The sequence below is a fragment of the Peromyscus maniculatus genome, chromosome 3, assembly GCF_049852395.1.
Source record: "Peromyscus maniculatus bairdii isolate BWxNUB_F1_BW_parent chromosome 3, HU_Pman_BW_mat_3.1, whole genome shotgun sequence".
In the NCBI taxonomy this organism is placed as follows: domain Eukaryota; kingdom Metazoa; phylum Chordata; class Mammalia; order Rodentia; family Cricetidae; genus Peromyscus; species Peromyscus maniculatus.
In genome coordinates, this window is record NC_134854.1 from 80,988,559 (window position 1) to 81,009,463 (window position 20,905).

Genomic DNA, 20,905 nt, shown 5'->3' on the forward strand with positions numbered 1-20,905 from the left:
TTTTAGTGATATCTTCTAAGTCAGGGGCTTATTTTTGTGAAATCCCCTCTTGTCACATACATTATACACTTTTTATTATAGGCTAGCTTATGGTTATGTATGTATATATTATTTCTAGTATAAGAGAAACCTTTCTTATATATTTTAATGCCTTGAAATAATTATTGATTTACTACATTTGTCTGATAACCAATCAGTTTATCAAACTTGTATCTAATGAGTTTTTTTAGTTTATTCTCTTGGGTTTTCTATATATAAGTAACTATATAATTATAAAATAAATTTCCAAATGATTAGACCCTTTATTATTTATTTTTTAATTTTTACTAGACCTAGGGAAATATTAAATGGCAGTTCCTCCATTTCTGAAGATGAGTGAATGTTTTCATTACCCCTTTTACTTATTAATCATATGATTATGATAATCATAATGTATGTAATATACTCCTTTTGTTGGGTTGGTCAGGCCATAAGGGAGGTTACCACTATCTTAAGAGTTGTTCATGGTCAGCTGTTGTCATTAGCAACAGGTTAGCGTCGCCCTCCATTTCCAACGTCGTCCTCCATTTCCAACGTCGTCATCAGGTTTTGCTGCAGTGTGATTAACCCTTGCAGCAAGTGGAAGAAAATGGCGTCTGATGTGTGTGTGTGTGATTCATAATGCTTCATTAAAGTCTTACCTTTTATTAGAGGAAACTAAAACCAGATTTTATATGAAGGAAACCAAAACAAGATAGTTTTTGAATGTCCTGTATTTCTGAATTAAAAGCCATATTTTTTTTTGTTGATAATAAGGAATCACCAAGGTAAAGATTAATAAAGGTACCTTTTTTTTTTTTTTTTTCTTGCGTAGCAGGAGAGGAAGAGAGTTGAATTTTCTATCAGGGTCTTTTGTCTTTATTATAACAATAATAGCTGGAAATTACTCTTAAGTGTCAGACACTGCTGTGTGGGCTATAAGTATAATAACTCATTTTTTCTTCATAATACCTGTGAGGTAGGGACTGTTACCACCCACTTTTATAGATGAGAATACAGGCAGTCAGAATAACAAGTCTTTTTATTTTTTGAAAATACTGTTTTGATAACACCACAGTGGTAAACAATGTTATGTTTGTACTCTTTACAGAACATTGGTTCACAGATAATTCAAAACTCACAAAGAAGCTAAAGGCCTTTACATTAAATGTCTTTCCCAGAAGTCCTTCCTGTATGCCATTCTTCCTTAAGCAATAAAATTTGATTGTGCACCATTTAATGTCACATTTACATAGCAAAATAATGAAGGCACAGCTAATACAAGCAAACTTAAACCCTTTCTATTTCTGAGCTGGGGGTGGGGATACACACTTGGTTTTATTCTTCAAGTATACATTTTTCCCAAACATTAGCTTCATTGAGGAGTTCTGATGGTTTTCACAGCTGCTTGCTAAAAGCTACAAGACAAAAAAGACTTCACAAAGGTCAAACTACGCAACACTGGATACACATGCTTTACAGAATTGCTACATTCTACATCTCTTCAAGTAAATTATATTTCTAAAATGCTATAGGGTGATTTAATACTTAAAACATTTGGGGGTAATTTTCACAATTTTGTAAACAACACTACCAAGAAAACAGGCAACATGAGACCACAATAAATGAACACGTGTTGACAATATTGTACATGTAATACACCCTCTGTCTTGGAACCGTGTTCTTTCTGTAAACTCAAATATTCAAACCATTTTCCATAATTTTAAATGGCAGTTTCCCTAGCCTCATAAACAGTAGTGTCATGCCATCAGTCCAGGCTTCCTCCATGCCACGTCTCCTCCGGAGTGTAAAGCTGATGTCTGGGTTTGCAAACGCAAAAGTCTTAAAAGATGACGTCTTTCTTGGGATCCTTTTCCTCTGCGCTGAGAAATGTAAAGAAACTGAAGAATTAAGCATTGAGAAGAGTTCAGTCTTAGCTTAGGTGTTCAGGTGTAGTGTGATGAATGGATTTCAACGTGTGACGCACTTCACATTTATCTGACAACCTGTCATCAGTCTCAAGTCCAGTTCTCACAGAAGAGCAGGGAGAAAAAAAATTAAGCTTAATTAGGCTTTTTTTTCTTAAAAACGTCTTTTGGCATCTGTTTTTACACAAGTAAAAGTCAGATTAGAAACGGGCTAGCCAAAATCTACTTGATTCAATTTAAATTTAGGAATGTCAGAATAGATTCACATTTCAATTTTTGGGCAAAACCTGAGCCTTTTAAAGTCTGCCGACATCGGAAATGAAAGGGGCAGGGGATTTATCACCTGTCAGCTGCTGTGTTCACTTCTTGAGGTCGTCGGGACCCCCGGTTGCGCCAGCCGCTGCCTCCTCTTCCTCGTCCTCGGTGTCGTCTTCCTCGTCGTCGTCATCATCATCTTCCTCCTCCAGGGTCCACGCGCAGCCCTCCATCTCCCCGGTGAGCTCCTGGATCTTGGCAAGAAGAGGCTTGTAGATGTCGTTGTACTTCTTCTCCAGAGCCTGGAACTCCTTGTCAAATTTGGCCTCGATCTTATCGCAGCGCTTCTGCAGCTTTTTGAGCGCCAGGACCCGGCACTTGACAGAATTGGGCAGGCTCTCGATAAACTCGTTCTTGGGCTTGGGCGCGTTCTCCGCGGGGGCCTGGGGCTCCTCGGCCGCGGGCGCAGCGGCACCGTCGGCGCCGGTTGCCGCATCCTCGCCACCCTGGGCGCCCTCCATTACCTCGTCTTCGGCGCGGCTCTCAGCGGGTCCCTGCTTCTCGGGGTCGGCCATGGCTAGTGCTCGGCTCGGCTGGGCTGGTTTGCCGCAGTGGTCCGGTGATGGCGCAGTCTGCGACTGAGCTGGTCCAGAGAGGTCCTGCAGCTGTGTCTGCGGCTGGTCCAGAGTGAGCCTAAAGATGCGGCAAGCGCTGACGGCTGCGGTGACGTCCGCGCCGCCGCTTCGTGGCTCGCGGCAAGTGAATGGCTGCCCGCTATCAGCTGATGGTTGTGCGCACATACTGCACCAAATTGTTGCTATGCTCCTATCTCTGAGGTCTTCAAAGCCACTTAGACACCCAGCCCCCAACTTCCGCCCCCACCCCCGCAGAACTGGCTGGAACCAGCTCGAAGCTGAGGCTGTATTTTTCCATACCTGTTTGTACAGCCTCAGTCTGTTTACTGTGTGCCCCCCTCCCATCTCAGCTCTTTGAATCCGCAGAGCACCTGTCGACCTCTGTCGGAAGTGCGCCATAGCTGATGTTAGTCAGCCTTGGTTATGGGTACCTTTTTTTCCAAATCTTGATTGCGTCTTAAAAAATTCACTTTCAGAGAACGGAAATGCGGGAGAACCATTTTCCCTCCCGCTCTTTTGCAGACCCGCAGTATCTGCGTGTATCTGCGCAAGCCCTCTTGGGGTCTTAGAGACCCCAGCCAGCCAGCTCTGTTAAATCTAGTTACATATATCCTGGTGGCAAATTGTCACAGGAGGGACTTTGGAATTAGTTCTAGAAGTGTTTGTGTGGGAAATCTCAGCGCCGTAAGCATCCTGGTAATGTTACCGAAGGGTCCACTCAGGCAACTATGAAAAGGAATAAAGCGGGAGTGAAGAGGGGGGAAAAAAAAGAAAAACAACCCGGGAGTGTCCGGTCTTGTGATTTAATGAAAAGACGCCATCATCTCCAAATATGTAGGGCCCAATTCATCGTTACCTTGGGAGGCATGAAGCCTCTGGGTGGCAGGTTAGACATGCTCGTAAAGGTCGGGGATTCTTTTCATAAGGGAAGAGATTCTTTTAATACATCTTGAAAAGCATGTGTTCAGTCTTACTCTTCCTTCCAGACCGACAGATGCACATACAACCATTCATCACTAAACACTTCACAGTTAACCATCTGCTCTTCGGATCTGCTTGTGATTTACATGTGAGAGCGTTGGGAAAGATGATAAACATCAAACGCTTGTTTTCTGATAATGAAGTGATTGGACACTTTAATTTCTTACCCATTCAAGCCAGAATTAGAGTTTTTGGGGTGTTTTTTTTTTTTTTTTTGGTTTTTTTTTTCTTTTTGTATTTTTTTTTTTAACCAGCCCAGGATACCTTCTAACTCCTGATCATGATGACCTTAAACTCTGGGTCCTTCCTGCCTCCTTAGAGCTTCTTGAATAAAGGGCAGGGCAGAAATCTTAAGTAGTTTGTAGAGGATGCATTTGTTAATGATTTAGGTGTTTTTCTTTATGTTGCATCTTGCCAGAGTTTTATGCTGAAAGGAATTTCTAAATTTTTGGTTATGTTTAGTCAATTAATTGTATGTAAATCACTTAGTGCTGGTCCATAGTAAACACTGAATAATTTCTATAAAGTTATTGCATTAATATGCAAATGATAATTATGCATAATGTCTTTAAAAAGCAAACATCTTTGTGCCTCTGATCAAAGGAAGTAAATACTTACAAAATGTATTTTAATGTACTCATGAGTCCTTTAATTTTTTTTTACTTCCCTCTTTTTTTTTTTACATTACATTTATGTATTTATGTTTTGATGGAGTAGTTACGTTTTCTATGGTGTGTTGGTTTTGTCTTGCACCATATGCTTTCTGGGGACCTAACTGAGATCTTCAGGCTTAGGAGCAAATGACTCACTCACCTGCTGAGCCATCTTGCTGGCCCTTTTTTAAGACTTTTTCTTTTTCACTCAAAAGATCCTAAAACTTAGGCTAGGCTAGTAATAAAATTCAGCATTTGGAGAGAGCTTCCACAAATAAATGCATTCATGTAAGCATCATGGTAATCAAGATACAGTAACTTCAGTACCCTAAAATACCCTGGGGCCCCTTCTCCTGCAATGCATATGACACATTGACCTGTTTAGAGTCTTAATAATTCTGTGTTTTTTAAGTTGTCATGAATGAAATCACATGTAGCCTTTTGGAGTCTGTCATTTTCACAAGCAAATGCATTTGATATTCTTTTGTATTGTCATGTGTTACTAATTTGTTCCTGTTGATCCAGGACCATGTATTGACTTTTATGGACAATACTACTTTGTCTGCCACATTGCCTTTGACATGCTTTAAAAATGACCCTTAATATGATTTAGATTAAGACTTCTAAAAAGTGTGGACAGTACATATAGTACTTGTATAAGCATGTCTCTTTTGGTGGGCTTTATCCACTCGGGTACTTAATCGGGAATACAGTAACACATAATGAGGAATAGTATAGATGAGATGGTATGTGATGAGCTCTTAATCGGGAATACAGTAACACATAGTGAGGAATAGTATAGATGAGATGGTATGTGATGAGCTGTTGTCTGACCTCTCATGAAGCTTCATACAGGAAAGGGGGGTGGGGAGGGACAGGCAGCAGCTAGGTGAAATGGTTGTGTTCTCCAGTCCATGCTAGAGCCGAGTTTCAATTCCTGCCTTACCCATATGTTAATTGTTCCTTTTAATCTCCGTTTTTAATTCCAAATAATTATGTCAACTTCAAAGGCTTTTTTGGTATGTTAATTTTTATTGACATATAATTCTTTATTATGCAGTTTGCTCAAAGTATTCATTGAGTTAATGTATATCCTGGAACTTCTTCATTAGTAAGTACCTTGAAACAATTTGAGGATCATTATTTTAAGAGTATTGATAGTAATGCTGTTAGAATTGGCATGTCAGGATTTGAGTGTATGTGTTAGTTTGCTAGGATGCTGCAGTGAAGTCTAACAGATCAGGCAGTTTAAACAACAGCAGTCCATTGCTTAATAGTAAAGGAGGCAAAGTCCACACAGGTCTTGGCAGGGTTTGTTCCTTTTGAGGGCTGTGAGGGAAAGAGCGGTTCTCTTTTTTGGCTTGTGCTGGATGCCTTCTCATCTGTTCATAGCAACTTTTCCATATGTTACAGATACAGATAGGTCCTTTCTCTAAGGTTCCATTCTCTATGTGGCTCATCCTAATGACCTCAGTTTAACTGGTTATTGTGATGGCTAATTTTGGATGTCAACCTGATAATATCTGGAATCAATGAAAATCCAAGGAGCTGGGCATATCTGTGAGGAATTTTCCTGGATTGGATCATTTGACATGGGATGATACCCTTAATCCGGGCCATACGTTCTGGTGCCAGTCCACATAAAAGGACATGGAGGAAGGAAGGTTTTGCTTTTTGCCTGCTCTCTCTCTCTCTCTCTCTCTCTCTCTCTCTCTCTCTCTCTCTCTCTCTCTGGCAAGTTCATTTCTCCTGCTTTAGAGGCATCTTGTTGATGGTATTCCAATGTAGACTGCTCAGTAGTTCTCTAGGAATCCTCTGGGACACCAGCACCATGTTAGGACTGCAGACTTGAATGACTCCTGTGTTCTTTCCATTTGGAGATAGCCATTGTTTGATTAGTGGCATCACAGCCTGTGAACTACTCTAATAAATCCCTCTTTCATGGATATTCATTCATTCGATCAGTTCCGGGCCTCTAGAACAGAGGATCTCAACTTGTGGGTCATGACCCCCAAGACAAACCTCTGTCTCCCAAAAATTTACATTACCATTTCTAACAACAGCAAAATGACAATAAGGAGGAGGAGGCATATCACTGGGTGTGGACTTTGAAGCCCAGAGCATTCCCAGTTAGCATGGGTGCCCTCCCTCTCCTCTCTCTCTTTCTCTCTCCTCTCCATTTGTGTGTGGTGTCATTCGGTCTCTCTTTGAATTATTTCATGAAGTTTATGATTTTTCTTTTACACTCTGTGTCCTGGGGTTCATCTAGACACTTTTCGGTAGAGAACGCTTCTACAGCACAGGTGGAATTGAGAGGGGAGTTACTGCCTTGGCCTTCCATATTTGTGATGTTGCTATGAGACCTGGGCATGTAGACCTCTCTCAGTGGTTGTGTGTCTAATGTGAGTTTCTAGGCCACCTGTTTAGAGGAAGCTTGTTGTGTTGTTGCCCAAGTTTGACCGACTTGAGGTCAGGTATGAGGAGTTCGTGTTGATGCTTAGTGTTGCCTATGGATTAGCTGAATGGGAGTGATTCCAAGTCAGTGGTCAGCAAAAAATCATGGTCCAGGCTAGAGAGACACCTCGGTGGTTAAGGGCACCAGCAGCTCCTTCAGATGCCCCGAGGCTTGATTTCCAGCACCCACATTGTGGCTGACGCCACCTGTAACATCAGTTCCATGGAGATTTGATGCCTTCTTTTTGTGTATGGACACCAGGTGTGCAAGTATTCAGACACACATGGAGGCAAAATACCCATACCCGTAAAATAATAATTTCTAAAAGGAACGGGGGAGGGAAGCTTTAGGTTGAGAAAACATTTGAAAAAGAGAAAGAAAGAAGGAGGAGGGGAGGGAGGGAGGAAATGGCACAAGTAGCTGGATCTGCTTAGGTCGGTTTTCAGTCATTGCTTCCCAACCTGTGCCTAGGACTGAGGTGGTGCTGTGGGTGGGCCGAGTTCTTGGACATCACCGGTCTAGGACTCTGTACAAACTGAAGTAAGGCTTAGGAATTTGGAACAGTGTGGGTGGGGCTGATAAGAATCAGCTGGTGGGTTTGCAAAAGGAACCAAGCCTTGGGGGGGAATGGTGTAAGCAAATACTCAGACTAGACAGAAGCACGGGGTTTGTGACCTGGAATAGCTCTGAGGACTCAGGAGAGTGCAGGTGATCCAGTGGACAACACCTACCTTCATGATGAGATAGTGCTACCATTGTTACATTTTAAAATTAAAAAATTCAAATATTCAAGGAATAATACAGCAACTGTATTTATATTTACAACCTCTAGTAAACATGTTTTTTCTTGTACATTTTAATGAATGGATTTTAAGGTAACATTTTCAGGCTTGTCTGTAGTGAATTCTGGTGATATTCAGTACCCCATTACTTTCTCCACTCACTCCCACATGTCCTTTTCTATTCCCAAATAGTGCTTTTTCTGCTCTCATGTCTATTATTGCTTTTGTTGGGGAATTTTATCACAGCAATAGGCGAGGAAAGTAATCATAGGCAAAGGCTGAATCTGTAACCGGGCTTTTTTGGGTGGTGCCACAGTCAATATGGCAATGCAGGCATTTCTTTGACAATTTCATTTCCGTTGGATTTATTTTCCAATATGTCTATTATTGGTATATAGAGAAGCCTCTGACTTTTGTGCATTGATTTTGTATATTACTGCTTTGATGAAAGTATTTATCAGATCTGAGCTTTGTAGTGGAGTTATGACATTTTAAGGATAGGATCATATTGTCTGAAAATAGGGATACTTTGTCCTTTCCTATTTATAGTCCTTTTATTTCCCTTCTTGCCTTTTGCTCTTTGATTTCAGACTATATTGAATAAAGGTGGGGAGTGTGGCCACCCTTGGTTCATGCCTGATTATATAGAATAAATGCTTTCATTTTTCCCCATTCCGCATAATATTGGCTATAGTTCTGTTACATACACACATACACACACACACACAACGGGACCTTTTCTGCTGTTTTTAGTCTTCACTTCATTGATTTCTGTTTTGATTTTTACTGGTTTTTTCCCATCTACTAATTTCGGATTTGTCTTGTTCTTATTTTCCTACAATGTTAGATTATTTATTTGAGATCTCTGAAATGTTTTGTTTTGTTTTGTTTTTGTTTGTTTGTTTATTTTGGTTTGGTTTGTTTTGGTTTTTCAAGATAGGGTTTCTCTGTGTAATAGCTCTGGCTGTCCTGGAACTCACTATGTAGATCAGGCTGACCTTGAACTCAGAGATCCACCTGCTTCTGCCGCCCTGAATGCTGGGATTAAAGGTGTGTGCCACCGCAGCCTAGCAAGATCTCTGAAGTTTAATGTTGGCACTCATGGCTCCAAAGTTCCTTCTTAGAACTAGTTTTGCTGTGTCCCTCAGGTTGTGGTAAGTTGTATTTTGGTTTTCCTTTAAATTTGTTATTTTATTAATTTTCTCTCTGATTTCTATAACCCACTGATCATTCAAAGTGTATTGTTCAGTCTCCATGCACTGGCTTAATTTCTATAGTTTTTCTTACTATTGATTTCTGAGTTTCTTCTGTTATCTGATGAGATACAAGAAAAACTTCCAATTTCTTCTATATTTATTGATTTGCTTTATGGCCTCAAATTGTTTGATTTTAGAAGAAGTTCTGTGGGCTGCTACGAAGAATGTATATTCCACAGCTGTTGGGTGGACTGTTCTGTAGGTGCTAATGTTAAGTCCATGTGTTCCGTGGTACAGTGTAACTGGTGTTTCATTGCTCATGTTTTTGTCTGGATGACCTATGTATTGATGGTAGTGAGTACTGCATTCATCATCCACTTGCATTTTATCTGAACTTCTGGGTCCCTTTGCTTTCAGTACTGTTTGTTTTTTGTTCAGCACATATGTACTTTTAATTGTTATCTCTTGAAGGAGTGCTCTCTTTATTGGTATAGAGTTAACTTATTTATCCCTTCTGACCAGTTCTCACTTGAGGTATGAGAGGCTGGATGTAAATACAGCTGCTTCTACTTGCTTTCAGATTTTTCGCCAGGGGTGTTCTTTTCCCTCCTTTCACACCCAGTCTGTTTATGCCAAGGAGAAAATAGGCGAATCTTTTTTTTTCAATCTGTCTTGTCTTTTAATTGACAAGTTAAGACCATTTACACGTGCGATTAATGTTGCAAAGTATGTAATAACATCTCCCTTCTTCATCTTCGAGGTTTGCTGGTTTACTGACTTATGTGATTCCTTCCTGAGCTCTTAAGCCTGTGAATACCATTCGCCTGGGTGGTGTAAAGTATTCCTTTAAGTGTCTTTTGAAATGCTAGCTTTAGTGGTTGTCCAGAAAAGTCCTTATTCCTCCTTCTAGTACAAAGGATCGCCTTGCTTGATACAGTAATGATAGGCAGTTACTTCATTTTCATTTTCTACAGGCCTTAGAGTGTCTTCTGAGAGGTCTTATTCTGAGGGTGTTATTTGGATAGGTTGGTCCTCACAAGTCGTTGAGATTTCCCCGTCAGCTTTCAGTGATCTTTTTCTGTCCTGTATTGCGGCGGTTACGCCATAATATAACACAAAGAGCTTCCTGTCTGTCTGTGGTTTGTAAATACCTGCAGCACTTGGGTGTCTGTTTCTTTCCCTAGATTTGGAGAATTGTATGGGAAAAAAAATGATTCAGTAATTCACTCTGTATCTCAGCTCCTTCTTCTGCATCACAGATTTGTAGTTTTGATCTCTTGGTTGTGCCCCAGAGGTCTTTACATACTGTAGCCATGATTGCTCTCTGAATTAGTGATTCTTCAGCCTTGTTGTCCATCCGGATTTCTTTGTTCTGCCTGGCATATTAGTTGATGATACTATCCATGCAGGTTTTTGTTTAATTTAGTGAGCTTTTTACCTTTTTATTCCCAAATTGTTTTAAACTAGTCTTGGTCCTAAGTACCTTTATAGTTATTAACTCCTTTCCCAGACTGGAAGACTGAGGCAAAGACAAAATAAGTAATTTGCCTGGATGGGGGCTGTAAGTAACCATGCTCTTGCTTTTCATTGGTACCATTGGAGGCGAAGGAAGCAATTTGCATGAAAGCTGGCGTGGTTTACCACACACTGAGAAGCTTGGTTAGCATTGAGCATTCCTGAGTTGTGTTTATTTGGAGAAATGCAGATCTAGTTAGTTCTCTAAAGCTGTTCTGCTTTAGGATTTCTGTTCTGTGGCTGTACCATCTTTTCTTTGGTCATTCTTACGCTAGTGGATCATTGGTTTTGTTTCTCTGAATTCTCTTGGTAACAGGGACATGCTGCAGCAAACATCCCCAGCTCCTTTTCCTGTTCCTCCAGTATCTCCAGGTCTCTTTGAAAGCTCATAGAGGGGCAGGCGGGAAAGGAATCTATATTTTCAACTCTTTCAGATACTGACAAATTCTCCCTTTGAGGATTTATGTCTCACTTCTTAGTTTATGCCCCTGTTTGTGAGAGATTAAAATAAACACATGGGCAGTGGCCTGCCAATCTATAAAATAGAATTTTGATCCATAATTTGCAGAGGAAAACTAACTTTATACAGTAAGCCATGCGGGAGGCCTGCCTGCTCTGTAGGCTTTCTGTTTTTCTCGGTAACTTGGTAACAATCAGATCAAAATGGCCAGGATTTTGAACATTTGACAGTCTTCCTAATTTTTGTCCCAACTACCAATTTAGTACTAAACAGAGAAAAACCAAATGTGCACACCTAAATAGTTGCTTAGGGTGCCACACATCTGTTCAGCCAGCCACAGCTTGCATGTGACAAAGGCCTCCTCTTAATCAGGTTGTTCTTGAAGTGGTCCCCTTTTCTGCTGTGAGATGCTCCCTCCCATGCCTGCTTTGGAGTCACACAGGTAACAGCGGCTGGCTCCTTTGCTATAGAAGATTTGATTAAATAGCCTTTGCTCTTCTCCTGTGGCTGCTCCTCATTCATTTCCCAAGTAACCATGTGTGGTTCCTGACATTCCCCAGTTTCTCCCCACCGTGGCTCCGCTCTGAGGCTCCATTTTCCCACTGATGTTATCTCATTTTGAAGCTTATGCTAGCCTGACGCATGTAGATGGTAATTCACTGCCGTTTTCATTTGCATTGGCCTAATTATTGGGAGATAGAGTAGTTGTTTCCTGAGGTATGGAAAAGACTTGTTAGGAAAGGAGGTACAGCCAGATGTGGTGGCACAAATTCGTAACCAGTCTAAAGCAAAGCAAAAACAAAATGAAAGAAAACAGTTACGGAATTGTGTTCCTGGGCCAAGCATACTGTAGGATTTGTGTCGTTTTCTTTTTTTTTCCCCTCCCCATCCCGTGTGTGTGTGTGTGTGTGTGTGTGTGTGTGTGTGTGTGTGTGTGTGTGATTGTGAGAGAGAGAGAGACAGAGACATGCTAAAGGATACTTTTAAGCGTCCTTCTCAGGCACTGTCTACCTTGCTTTTGGGGCTTAGCTCTCTCACTGGGATCTAAGCTCACCAGTCAGCCTGTTGTTTGGCAAATGCTAGTCTCTGCTGGGGATCCCACAGCTGGCTTTCCATTTGGTTGCTCAGATTGAATTTGGATTTTCTTGCTTGGACAACCAATACTTTGCTAACTGAACTGTCCCTCTAGCCCTTTAGTAGTTACTTTTTACTCCCAAATGCAAAATAATCTTTATTCTGGTAGATTTTAAAATGTTGAATAAACCTCTATTTATAAAGCACATTACATTTTAAAATACACGAGGAGGTAGGCCTGGGAGGCTGGCTCAGTCCGCAAAGTGTTTGCCTCACAACATGGCAGCCTGAGTTTGATCCCCAGAACCCACATAAAAATACTGGGCATGAGAGCGCCCTTGCAGCCCAGTGCTGGGGAGATGGAAGCAGGGGGAGCCACAGGGCTTGCTGGTCAGGCAAGCCGTCCTACTCCGAGAGTCCCAGGCAGGGATAAACTCTGAGTCATAAAATAAGGTGATGTCATTTGAGAAATGATACCAGGGATAGTCCTTTGACTTCTACATGCACGTGCATGTACACATACGTACATAAAAACCCAAACAAAACAAATACACAAGGGGGGGACTGGAGAGATGGCTCAGTGGTTAAGAGCACTGGCTGTTTTTCCAGAGGACCTGGGTTCAAGTCCCAGCACCCACATGGCAGCTCACAAATGTCTGTAAGTTCCAGGGTACCTGACACCGTCATACAGATGTACATGCAGGCCAAACACCAATGCACTTAAATAAAAATAAAGAAAATAAAAATAAAAACCTAAAAATTAAAGGAAAAAAAAAAAAAGAAACACACAAGGATATAAATACCAGGCAACTTCAGTGACAGGGCAGTTAGCTGGCGACTGTAACCTTGGGCATCTTTTAAACAGTGTTTTTTTTTCTCTTAAACTAAACTCTAATCAAGACCTTAAAGAGATGACAATTGGAGTACCTCAGGTAAGGTCAGAAGTTTGGTTTTATACCATTGCCTCCCCTGCCCCCGATCACCACGATAGGCCCTCACCTGATAAAGAAGAAAGGTCATTGTCACTACTTTCAACTTCAGGATCGCAAGGTGGCTTCAGAAAGCCTGTGAGACTCTGTGCCACATCTACAATGCATCCTATTTCTCTGGTCCTCCTGCAGGCAAGAATTCGTGGATGCGTATGTGAATTATGTGTTCCACGTCTCCATTCATGAATGGTACACAGCCTTTTCCAGTGGCTTCCTAAAGGTGTGTGGGGGCAAAGTCCTGGAGCTCTTCCAGCCTGCGGAGCTGAGGGCCATGATGGTGGGGAACAGTAACTACAACTGGGAAGAATTGGAAGAGGTGAGTTCTGGAGAGCACCAGCAGCCGGGTAGGTGTGCCAGGGATCTGTTTGCTTCACTTCAGATGTGCTGCTCTTGAGCAGTTGATAGGGGTCTTGTGCCTCCCGGCCATTTCCATCTCAAATACAAGTGGTATATGATGTGCACTGTGACATTGTCCTGATTCTGTAAGATACATGTTTCATTTGTTTGTTTGTTTTGTTTTCCTCTTTTGGACAGACTGCCGTCTACCGAGGTGATTATTCAGGCACACATCCCACTGTGAAACTATTTTGGGAAACATTCCATGAGTTCCCACTAGAGAAGAAGAAAAAGTTTCTCTGTAAGTATTCATCACGACAGTGAGTTGTCCCTATTTTAGCGTGACATCATGTAGGATGGTATATTTCACTGGTAAAAATTAACTTCTAAAATGGCTAGATAATAAAATTAAGCTTCAATATATTTGCAGTATATTAATTAAAATGTATTGTAGGCTGTTAGCACACATATGTGAAAGAAGAAGATAAAAGTAACTGAAGAGTCATTTCGCTGATCTTCACTTTCTCTAAAAATAATAGTCACTTTAGGTGGAAGCATTGATTCATGATTATAGCCCCAGCTACTTGGGAGGTTGAGACAGGAGGATCACTTAGGCCCAAGAGATTAAGATCAGCCTGAGCAACATATTGATAGCCTGCCCTCCCAAATCTAAAAAGATTAATATGGAAAGATTCTAGATAAAACTGAGAAGATTTGATTATAAAAGCTTTGTTGTGATATGAATAACCTAACATGCCATTTCCCTCTTTACAGTGTCCAGGCATGGGTAGTGTAAGCAGGCTTTAGTGTAGACGATCTTTAGTGTAAACCTATCACAGAACAGTTTGGGAGTAAGTTCAGCACCTCAGAAATAACAAGCTCCATACTTGTCGGATCGTTCCTCACTTCTTCCCCACACCCATCCCATCTTAAGTTTATCTGTTATAGACATTCTTGGAAATAGAACCATACCATATGTAGTCCTTTGTAACTGGCTGCATGACATCTGAGTAGGTCATTAGCTTTAGAGAGTCAAGTGGAGTTAGTTTCCATGATCAAATCCAGCCTTTTAGAAATGGTTGGATCTCCCTGTCTACATCTGTGAAATCATCCCCATAAATCAGTGAATAGAATACAGTTTTTATCTGCATGAAACAAGAAAGGGGCTTAACAAGCAACTTCTTTGCTTTTTAAGAACAAGCAGATATTAATATTAATGCAAGACTTAGCTCCAGATTCTGCTGCTCACATGGAGTAAAGATGAAAGAAAAAAAAAAAAACGGTATCTCACACTAGAGCTCCTGCTCGTGTTCATAAGCTGTTGAGAAGCAGTGCCATGCACGTTGATGAAGGGTGTGGGCTGCCAAGTGAATGTGAAAAGCTGTTACTTTCAGGTGAAGCATTCCTTCTGGTCCTGGGAGTTTCCTTAGAAAAAGGACATTTCTAGTTCTAGAGAGCATTCAATTTATGGCATTTGTTGTCTGTTCATTGTTGTTGTGTTATTAATTCTGAAAGCTTGGCAAGAATGGTTATATGTTTATATGCCTTAGCCATGGAAGGTTGTTTGGAATGGCTGATGAGGGCTGCCAGATAGTACAGTGGCAGAGTCCTTGCCTAGCACCTAAAAGGCCCTGGATTCGAACCCCAACACCACCACAAAAAGAAGAGAAGAAAAAAAAAAAAGAAAAATGGAAAAGAAATAGTTAATGATTTCATTGTGGTAATTTCTGGCAAGTCCACAGTGAAAAAAACAAAACAAAACAGAAACAGAAACAGAGAGCACTCTGCAATACTAGGACACAGGAGAGGACGGCTGTGCTTGTCTACTTTGTGCAGGAGAATTTAATTATTTCTGCCAAGTAACAGTGTATGACAAGAGTGAACTGTTAAAGAACGTGTAGGTCAGGTCTTCTGGTTTCTGAAAAGGGGGGGGAAATGAAGTAGATCCCTGGAGGGAAACAGCAGCCTGAGTGGCTCTGTTCTCAGCATCGGAGGTAGAGGAGACCTTGAGGTCACAGAGACTTGAGTTCTTTGCCGGTTTCTTGTACAGGAAGGCCCTCTTTTCTTATGACAGTTCTTTTCTGCTTTGCTTTTGTGAAGGCTCCTCCATGAGGACATGTGTCCTATAGAGGCCCTAGAGCATGCCTGAGCATCCACTCTCCTGGTGCAGCCATGTTGGTCCATAAACAATATTGTAGTTCCCATGGAAGCCACAGGGTGTCATGCCTTCATCTGTTGCCTGGAAGACTGTTCGCTTAGTCATTGATGCCATTTTCTTTTCTTCAGTGTTCTTGACAGGCAGTGACCGGATTCCCATCTATGGCATGGCCAGCCTGCAGATTATCATCCAGTCCACAACCACTGGGGAGGAGTACTTACCTGTGGCCCACACCTGCTACAACCTTCTTGACCTCCCTAAATATAGCAGCAAAGAGATTATGAAGGCTCGGCTGACCCAGGCCCTTGACAATTATGAGGGTTTCAGTTTGGCCTAAGGTTCCCCAGCTTACCCAAGACATCCTTCCCTTTCTCAGTGGCCACATTGCAGCTGGTACAAAATATCATGGGGAGTGATTTCTATTTTTTTATTGTCTAATGGATTGAGACTTTTGAATCCTAAATCCCAGTCAATATGTTTCTGGGGTTCAGTAGTAAATAGTCTTTTTGAAAAATCAGTGATTGGGGATTGGCCAAAACATTGGCTTTAGTATGGGAGGTGAATTGGATTTTGTTTTGTCTTGTTTTGTTTTAAACCAAGATACCTAATGTTCCTTCGTCTGTGAATGTGTTGTGATCTGCTGGATTAAATGGCAGTAGGTTTTTAAGCTTTTGTTTCCCAAATGTGACTCAACCCTGATGTTTCTTCTCCGTGATTCCCTGCTCTTTTCCTAGCTCCTCTCTCCTCTGCAGAGATGGCGGACTGGCATAACCCTTCTTGCCTGCCATGCAGAGCATTCCCTTTCTCTTCAGCTTTGGAAATGCATGGCTTCTTGCAGCCCACTCCAACCCACAGACGGAATAGGCTTCTTCAGAACTTCCAACCAAAGCGCTGAGTCTGGGTCCATTACTTGTCATAGCTCTCGAGACTATATGGGAGCCTTTGTGAACACACCCCGCTTAAAGAAAATAGGTCATGAAGGAATAGCAGCCTTCTGTGACTGCCCACTGCCTAGGCCTCCCGAAAGGCACATACAACAGCCTCAGGTTGCAGGTGGGCTGCATGTGTATTGTTAGCCATGGCACCTGGATAGACAATGAATTAGTAGACCCCTTTACCTTGCTTTTGAAGCAAGTTGCATTTTCTTGTCTACATATTGCCCAAGACTGGTATAATTAGTAAACTTCTGTACCTTTCTTTATTACTTTATATTTATTACTTCCTCTTTCTTGCATTTCTTTCCTGTATTCCCCAACCCTTCCTTTCCTTTGCTCTGTTATTCTTCCTTGTCTTTCCTACTTAAATCGGTTCCCCTCTAGTGGATGCATGCTGTCTTTCTTATTTTAAATTTTGTAAGATTTTTTTTTTAACCTCTGTCTCTAACTGTTAAAATATGAAGACATTCTTTATGGTAGAGTTTTTGTTTATCACATTTGAAATGTTCACTTCAGTGTAAATGTTCATACATGTGTCTCAAAAATTATGTGTTTAACTGCTCATCATTGGATAAAAAATTCTACATGATCAAAGAACTCATGTAATTCTAATTTTAAATATGTGGTAGCTAGAGAAAAGATTTATTTATATAAAATGAAGTACATATAGATTGTGATGCAGCATTGAGTCTTGATGGAAGGAATGTAGATTTTAGCTTTTTTCTTTTTGTTTTTAAAAGTTATTCCAATTGCTAAATTGGTAGTTTTTCAGTCCTTATAAATACATTTAAAAAAGATACACAACTATATGAAATGTTTATTTTCTATGTGTGTGCATATAGTTCAATATTATCCAATAAATTTGGTGTTTTAATTTAAAACAGTTTTGTATTGTATTTGTGGGAATTGAATGATGCCTGCCGAAAGGGGGTGGAGCGAAGTGCTCTCCAAGCTAGGGAAGCAAGCCATGGGGCGAATGGGAACAGAGAAAGGTTGTTAATGGTCAAGTAACATTTCCCAGAGAGGGAGAGGAGTTGGCAAATGCTCAGACATGGGAGAATACTTAGGGATGAGCCTGGGAGAGTTTGAGTGGTACATCAGAGGGAAGAGAATAATGGCACATAGAACTGAGAGGGAAGGAGGACCTCAGGGCCCAGAGTTGGGAGTGAGCTTTTGTGAGTGGCTCCCTAAGATGTGTTCCAAGGATCCGGAACTGGAGTGATGTGACATGAACTTGGAAAATGTGAGATGCGGATGTTGTGATTTAGAGGAGTTGGAATGTGAGTCAGCAGCTCACAACACTGAGGAAGTAACAGTGGAGACAGGAGAAGACATTTGAATAGCAGAGAGTGAGAGGAAGGACACAGAAGTGAGTCAGACTTGGTCATCTCATTCACATGAGTAGTATTAGCCCACGTAGACAATCTGGGTGTGGAGCCCATCTGGAAAGTATTTTCAATCAATTTAATATAAGTAGGATGTATTTTTGACAGAGTTAAATAGATGGTTTAGAAGTAATAATTGGTGAGATGACTCAGTGGGTAAAGGCACTTGCCAGCAAGCCTGGCAGCCTGATTCAGTCTCAGGACCCACCTGGTAGAAGGGAAGAACCAACTCCCGAAAGTTGTCCTTTGACTTCTGCTTGTGTGACATGGCATGTGCATGCCTACACACACACACACACACACACACACACACACACACACACACCAATATATATAATAAAAAATAAAATACAAGTAGTGAGAACAGTAGCTTTTTAATGCTTAGATCCATTCAACAAACATTTAGTAACGTACATAAGTGCTAAGTGTAAGGGAAATATTTTCCTTGTGTATTAAATTTAGAACACAAATAGTCAAGCTGTTTCAATTTTTTATTGCAAAATTTATTTCTTCAGTGTTTTTCGTGTTTTTAGTTTTTCCAGTTTTAGATCATTCCACTCATGCAAGTAACATCTTTTTCCTAATAAACATTTATGTCACAAACTCTAGTACTTTTGGACTTCAGCATTCAGATTTTCACATTTCCAAAGCTGATAAAAGTGGATTGACATTTTTATCCATGTAAACAATAACTCTACAAGCTCACAGATGGAACTGCTTAAAAACATGCTTTCTAATTAACTGCTCATGGGTTAAGTAACTAAAGAAGATATTTGAGAAAAAATGTTTTTTGAAACCTTTTGGAGATTAACTTTTATTTGAATCATGTGACCTTTATAAAGAAAACAAACGACAAAACCTGTGTCCAGGGAATGTGCATAGCACATAATAGTTTTCCAGTAGATGTCACCCTCTTGGAGCACCTCACGAGGTAAGGAAAGCAATCTTAAGTTCTCAAACTGACTCTTCAGAGACCTCCCAGGGCACAGCCCAACTAACGTGTGCTTGAAATATTTCATCTTCAAGTAGTGTTTATTTTGCTTTTCAAATATGGGTATTAAGTCTTTGAGAATTTCATACAATGCATTTTGATCATAGTTTTCCCCCATCTACCCTTCTTTCCTACCCTCTTAGCTTTCCATTTCCTTTGTTTTAAAGCCGGGGCGTGTGGTTTGTGTTGCTCAGATACTCTAGGGTGCACCTGCCCTGGGGAATGATCCTCAACTTAAAGACCACAACTCTTCCTGTCAAAGCAGCTGTCAAATGTCCACGGCTCCTCAGCTAAGGGTGGGGATTTTGCCCACCTCCCTACTCTATTCCTATTGTACCTAGCTTGAGTTGGGACACAGGTCTTGTACATGCTGTTACAATCCCAGTTAGTTTGTGTGTACGTTTGTCCTATGATATCTGGAAAACACAGTGTACTTGTTGCCGTCTAACACACCTGACTCTTACAGTCTGTCCTCCAGGATGACCCCTGGGCCTTGAGAGGAGGGGTAGAATATAGACATGTCTTTTAGGGCTGAAGAGTGAGAAATCTTTTCTTTCCTGCACAGTGACTAGTTGTGGATCGCTAAGTAAATTAAACTGCTGCAAAAGGAAGGTTTTCTGATGAGGGTTGAGGGATGCACTAATCAATGGGCATAGCACTGAGTCATTAGGAGTTGTTCTAATACTATAAGAATAATAGCAGTAGGTTCTACCCTAGGCCCTGTAACCTAACCAGCCACAGGTTCTTGGCCCCATCAACAGTGCTATGCATGGGTTCTGTCTCATGGAGTGAGTCTTATATCCAACCACAAGTTAGTTACTCCCACAACATTCATGGCATTGTTGGCCAGTAGGCAAATCTGGTAGAACAATCATTATGATAGCTTTCAGGGTTCATAGCTGGATAGGAATGATAATTTTTTTTCCAAGTAGTTTGCATAGCACCTTTCAGCACTATGAAAGCTAGCCAGTAGGGATGAAACTTCAGGTCAGCACAGCTTGATTTGTCCATGTTCTATGACTCAAATGATGATTTAGCAATAGGGTCTTATTAACAAGTTCTGGAGGGTAGCCGAGAGATTTGGCAATAGTCTGTTATATTTGGGGGGAATCGAAGTGATTCCATTGGCTAATAACTCAAAAAGAGGTAGCCCATTCATGGTTCTGGGCTTTTTATTTGTGGTATCTGATTGAGTATTGTCCCCTGTTCTAAGGTAACTCCATTTCATATCTCTCCCCATGGCCTCTTACTAGTTTTCTAACCTCTAGGTGTATTCCAAATAAACTACACATAGTTAAAGATTTAGGGCCAACATCCACATAGGAGAGGAAATGTCATGTTTGGTTTTCTAGGTCCAGGCTACCTCACTCAGGAGGATTCCCTGGGGCTCCATCTATTTACCTGCAAATTTCATTTATCTTAAAAGCTGACTAACACTCCATTATATAAATTATACCACAGTTTCATTATCCATTCATCACTTGATGGACATCTACGCTGTTTCCATATTGTGCCTATTGTGAATAAGCATCAATTAATATGAACGAGCAAGTATTTTATAATAAGATGTACAGCCCAAAAGTAGTATAGCTGGACTGTGGTAGATCGATATTCTCTCTCTCCCTCCCTCCCTCCCTCTTTTGGAAACTCCACACTGATTTCCATAGGGGCTGTACCAGTTTACACTCCTACTAACCATGAATTAGTGTCTCCTTTTCCGCACATCCACACCAGAATTTGTGTTTGTTTGTTTAACTTAGCAATTTTGGCTAGGGCAAGATGAAATCTCGAAGTAGTTTAAATTTGCATTTCTCTGATGGCTAAGGGTATTAAATACTGGAAACTGTTTCTCAGCCATTTATATTTCAAAATTTGAGAGCCCTGTTTAGTGCCATGCCTTATTTTTCTATTCCGTTATTTTCTTGAGGGTTAGTTTTAGTTCTTTGTGTTTTCTGGACCCAGTCCTCTGTCTGTACTAGATACATAGCTAGTGAAGATTTTTCTCAGTCTGTACTTTTCATCCTCACTCGAATGTTCTTTGCTGTGCAGATGCTTGTAGTTTCATGAGGTCCTATCTGCCAGTTGTAGGTCGTATGCCTGTACTTCTCTGGTCCTGTTCAGAAAGTCCTTCCCTGTGCCAAAGAGTTCAAGTGTGTTCC

The 20,905-nt window shown here is 41.0% G+C and overlaps 2 protein-coding genes across 2 annotated transcripts in view; one reads left to right on the top strand and one right to left on the bottom strand.

Moving 5' to 3' along the window:
- Herc3 (HECT and RLD domain containing E3 ubiquitin protein ligase 3) overlaps nt 1–17,251 on the top strand; it is a 98,424-nt gene extending 81,173 nt beyond the window's left edge. The window contains exons 23-25 of the mRNA XM_042273388.2: nt 13,074–13,257; nt 13,476–13,578; nt 15,564–17,251. Coding sequence (XP_042129322.1) covers nt 13,074–13,257; nt 13,476–13,578; nt 15,564–15,772 — 496 coding nt within the window. The 3' untranslated portion in view covers nt 15,773–17,251. The remainder of the gene's footprint in view (nt 1–13,073; nt 13,258–13,475; nt 13,579–15,563) is intronic.
- Nucleotides 1,043–3,438, bottom strand: Nap1l5 (nucleosome assembly protein 1 like 5). The gene has a single exon (XM_006996178.4). The coding sequence runs from the start codon at nt 3,233–3,235 to the stop codon at nt 2,306–2,308; it is 930 nt and encodes a 309-aa protein (XP_006996240.2). The 5' UTR covers nt 3,236–3,438; the 3' UTR covers nt 1,043–2,305.
- Nucleotides 17,252–20,905: the final 3,654 nt, after the last annotated feature.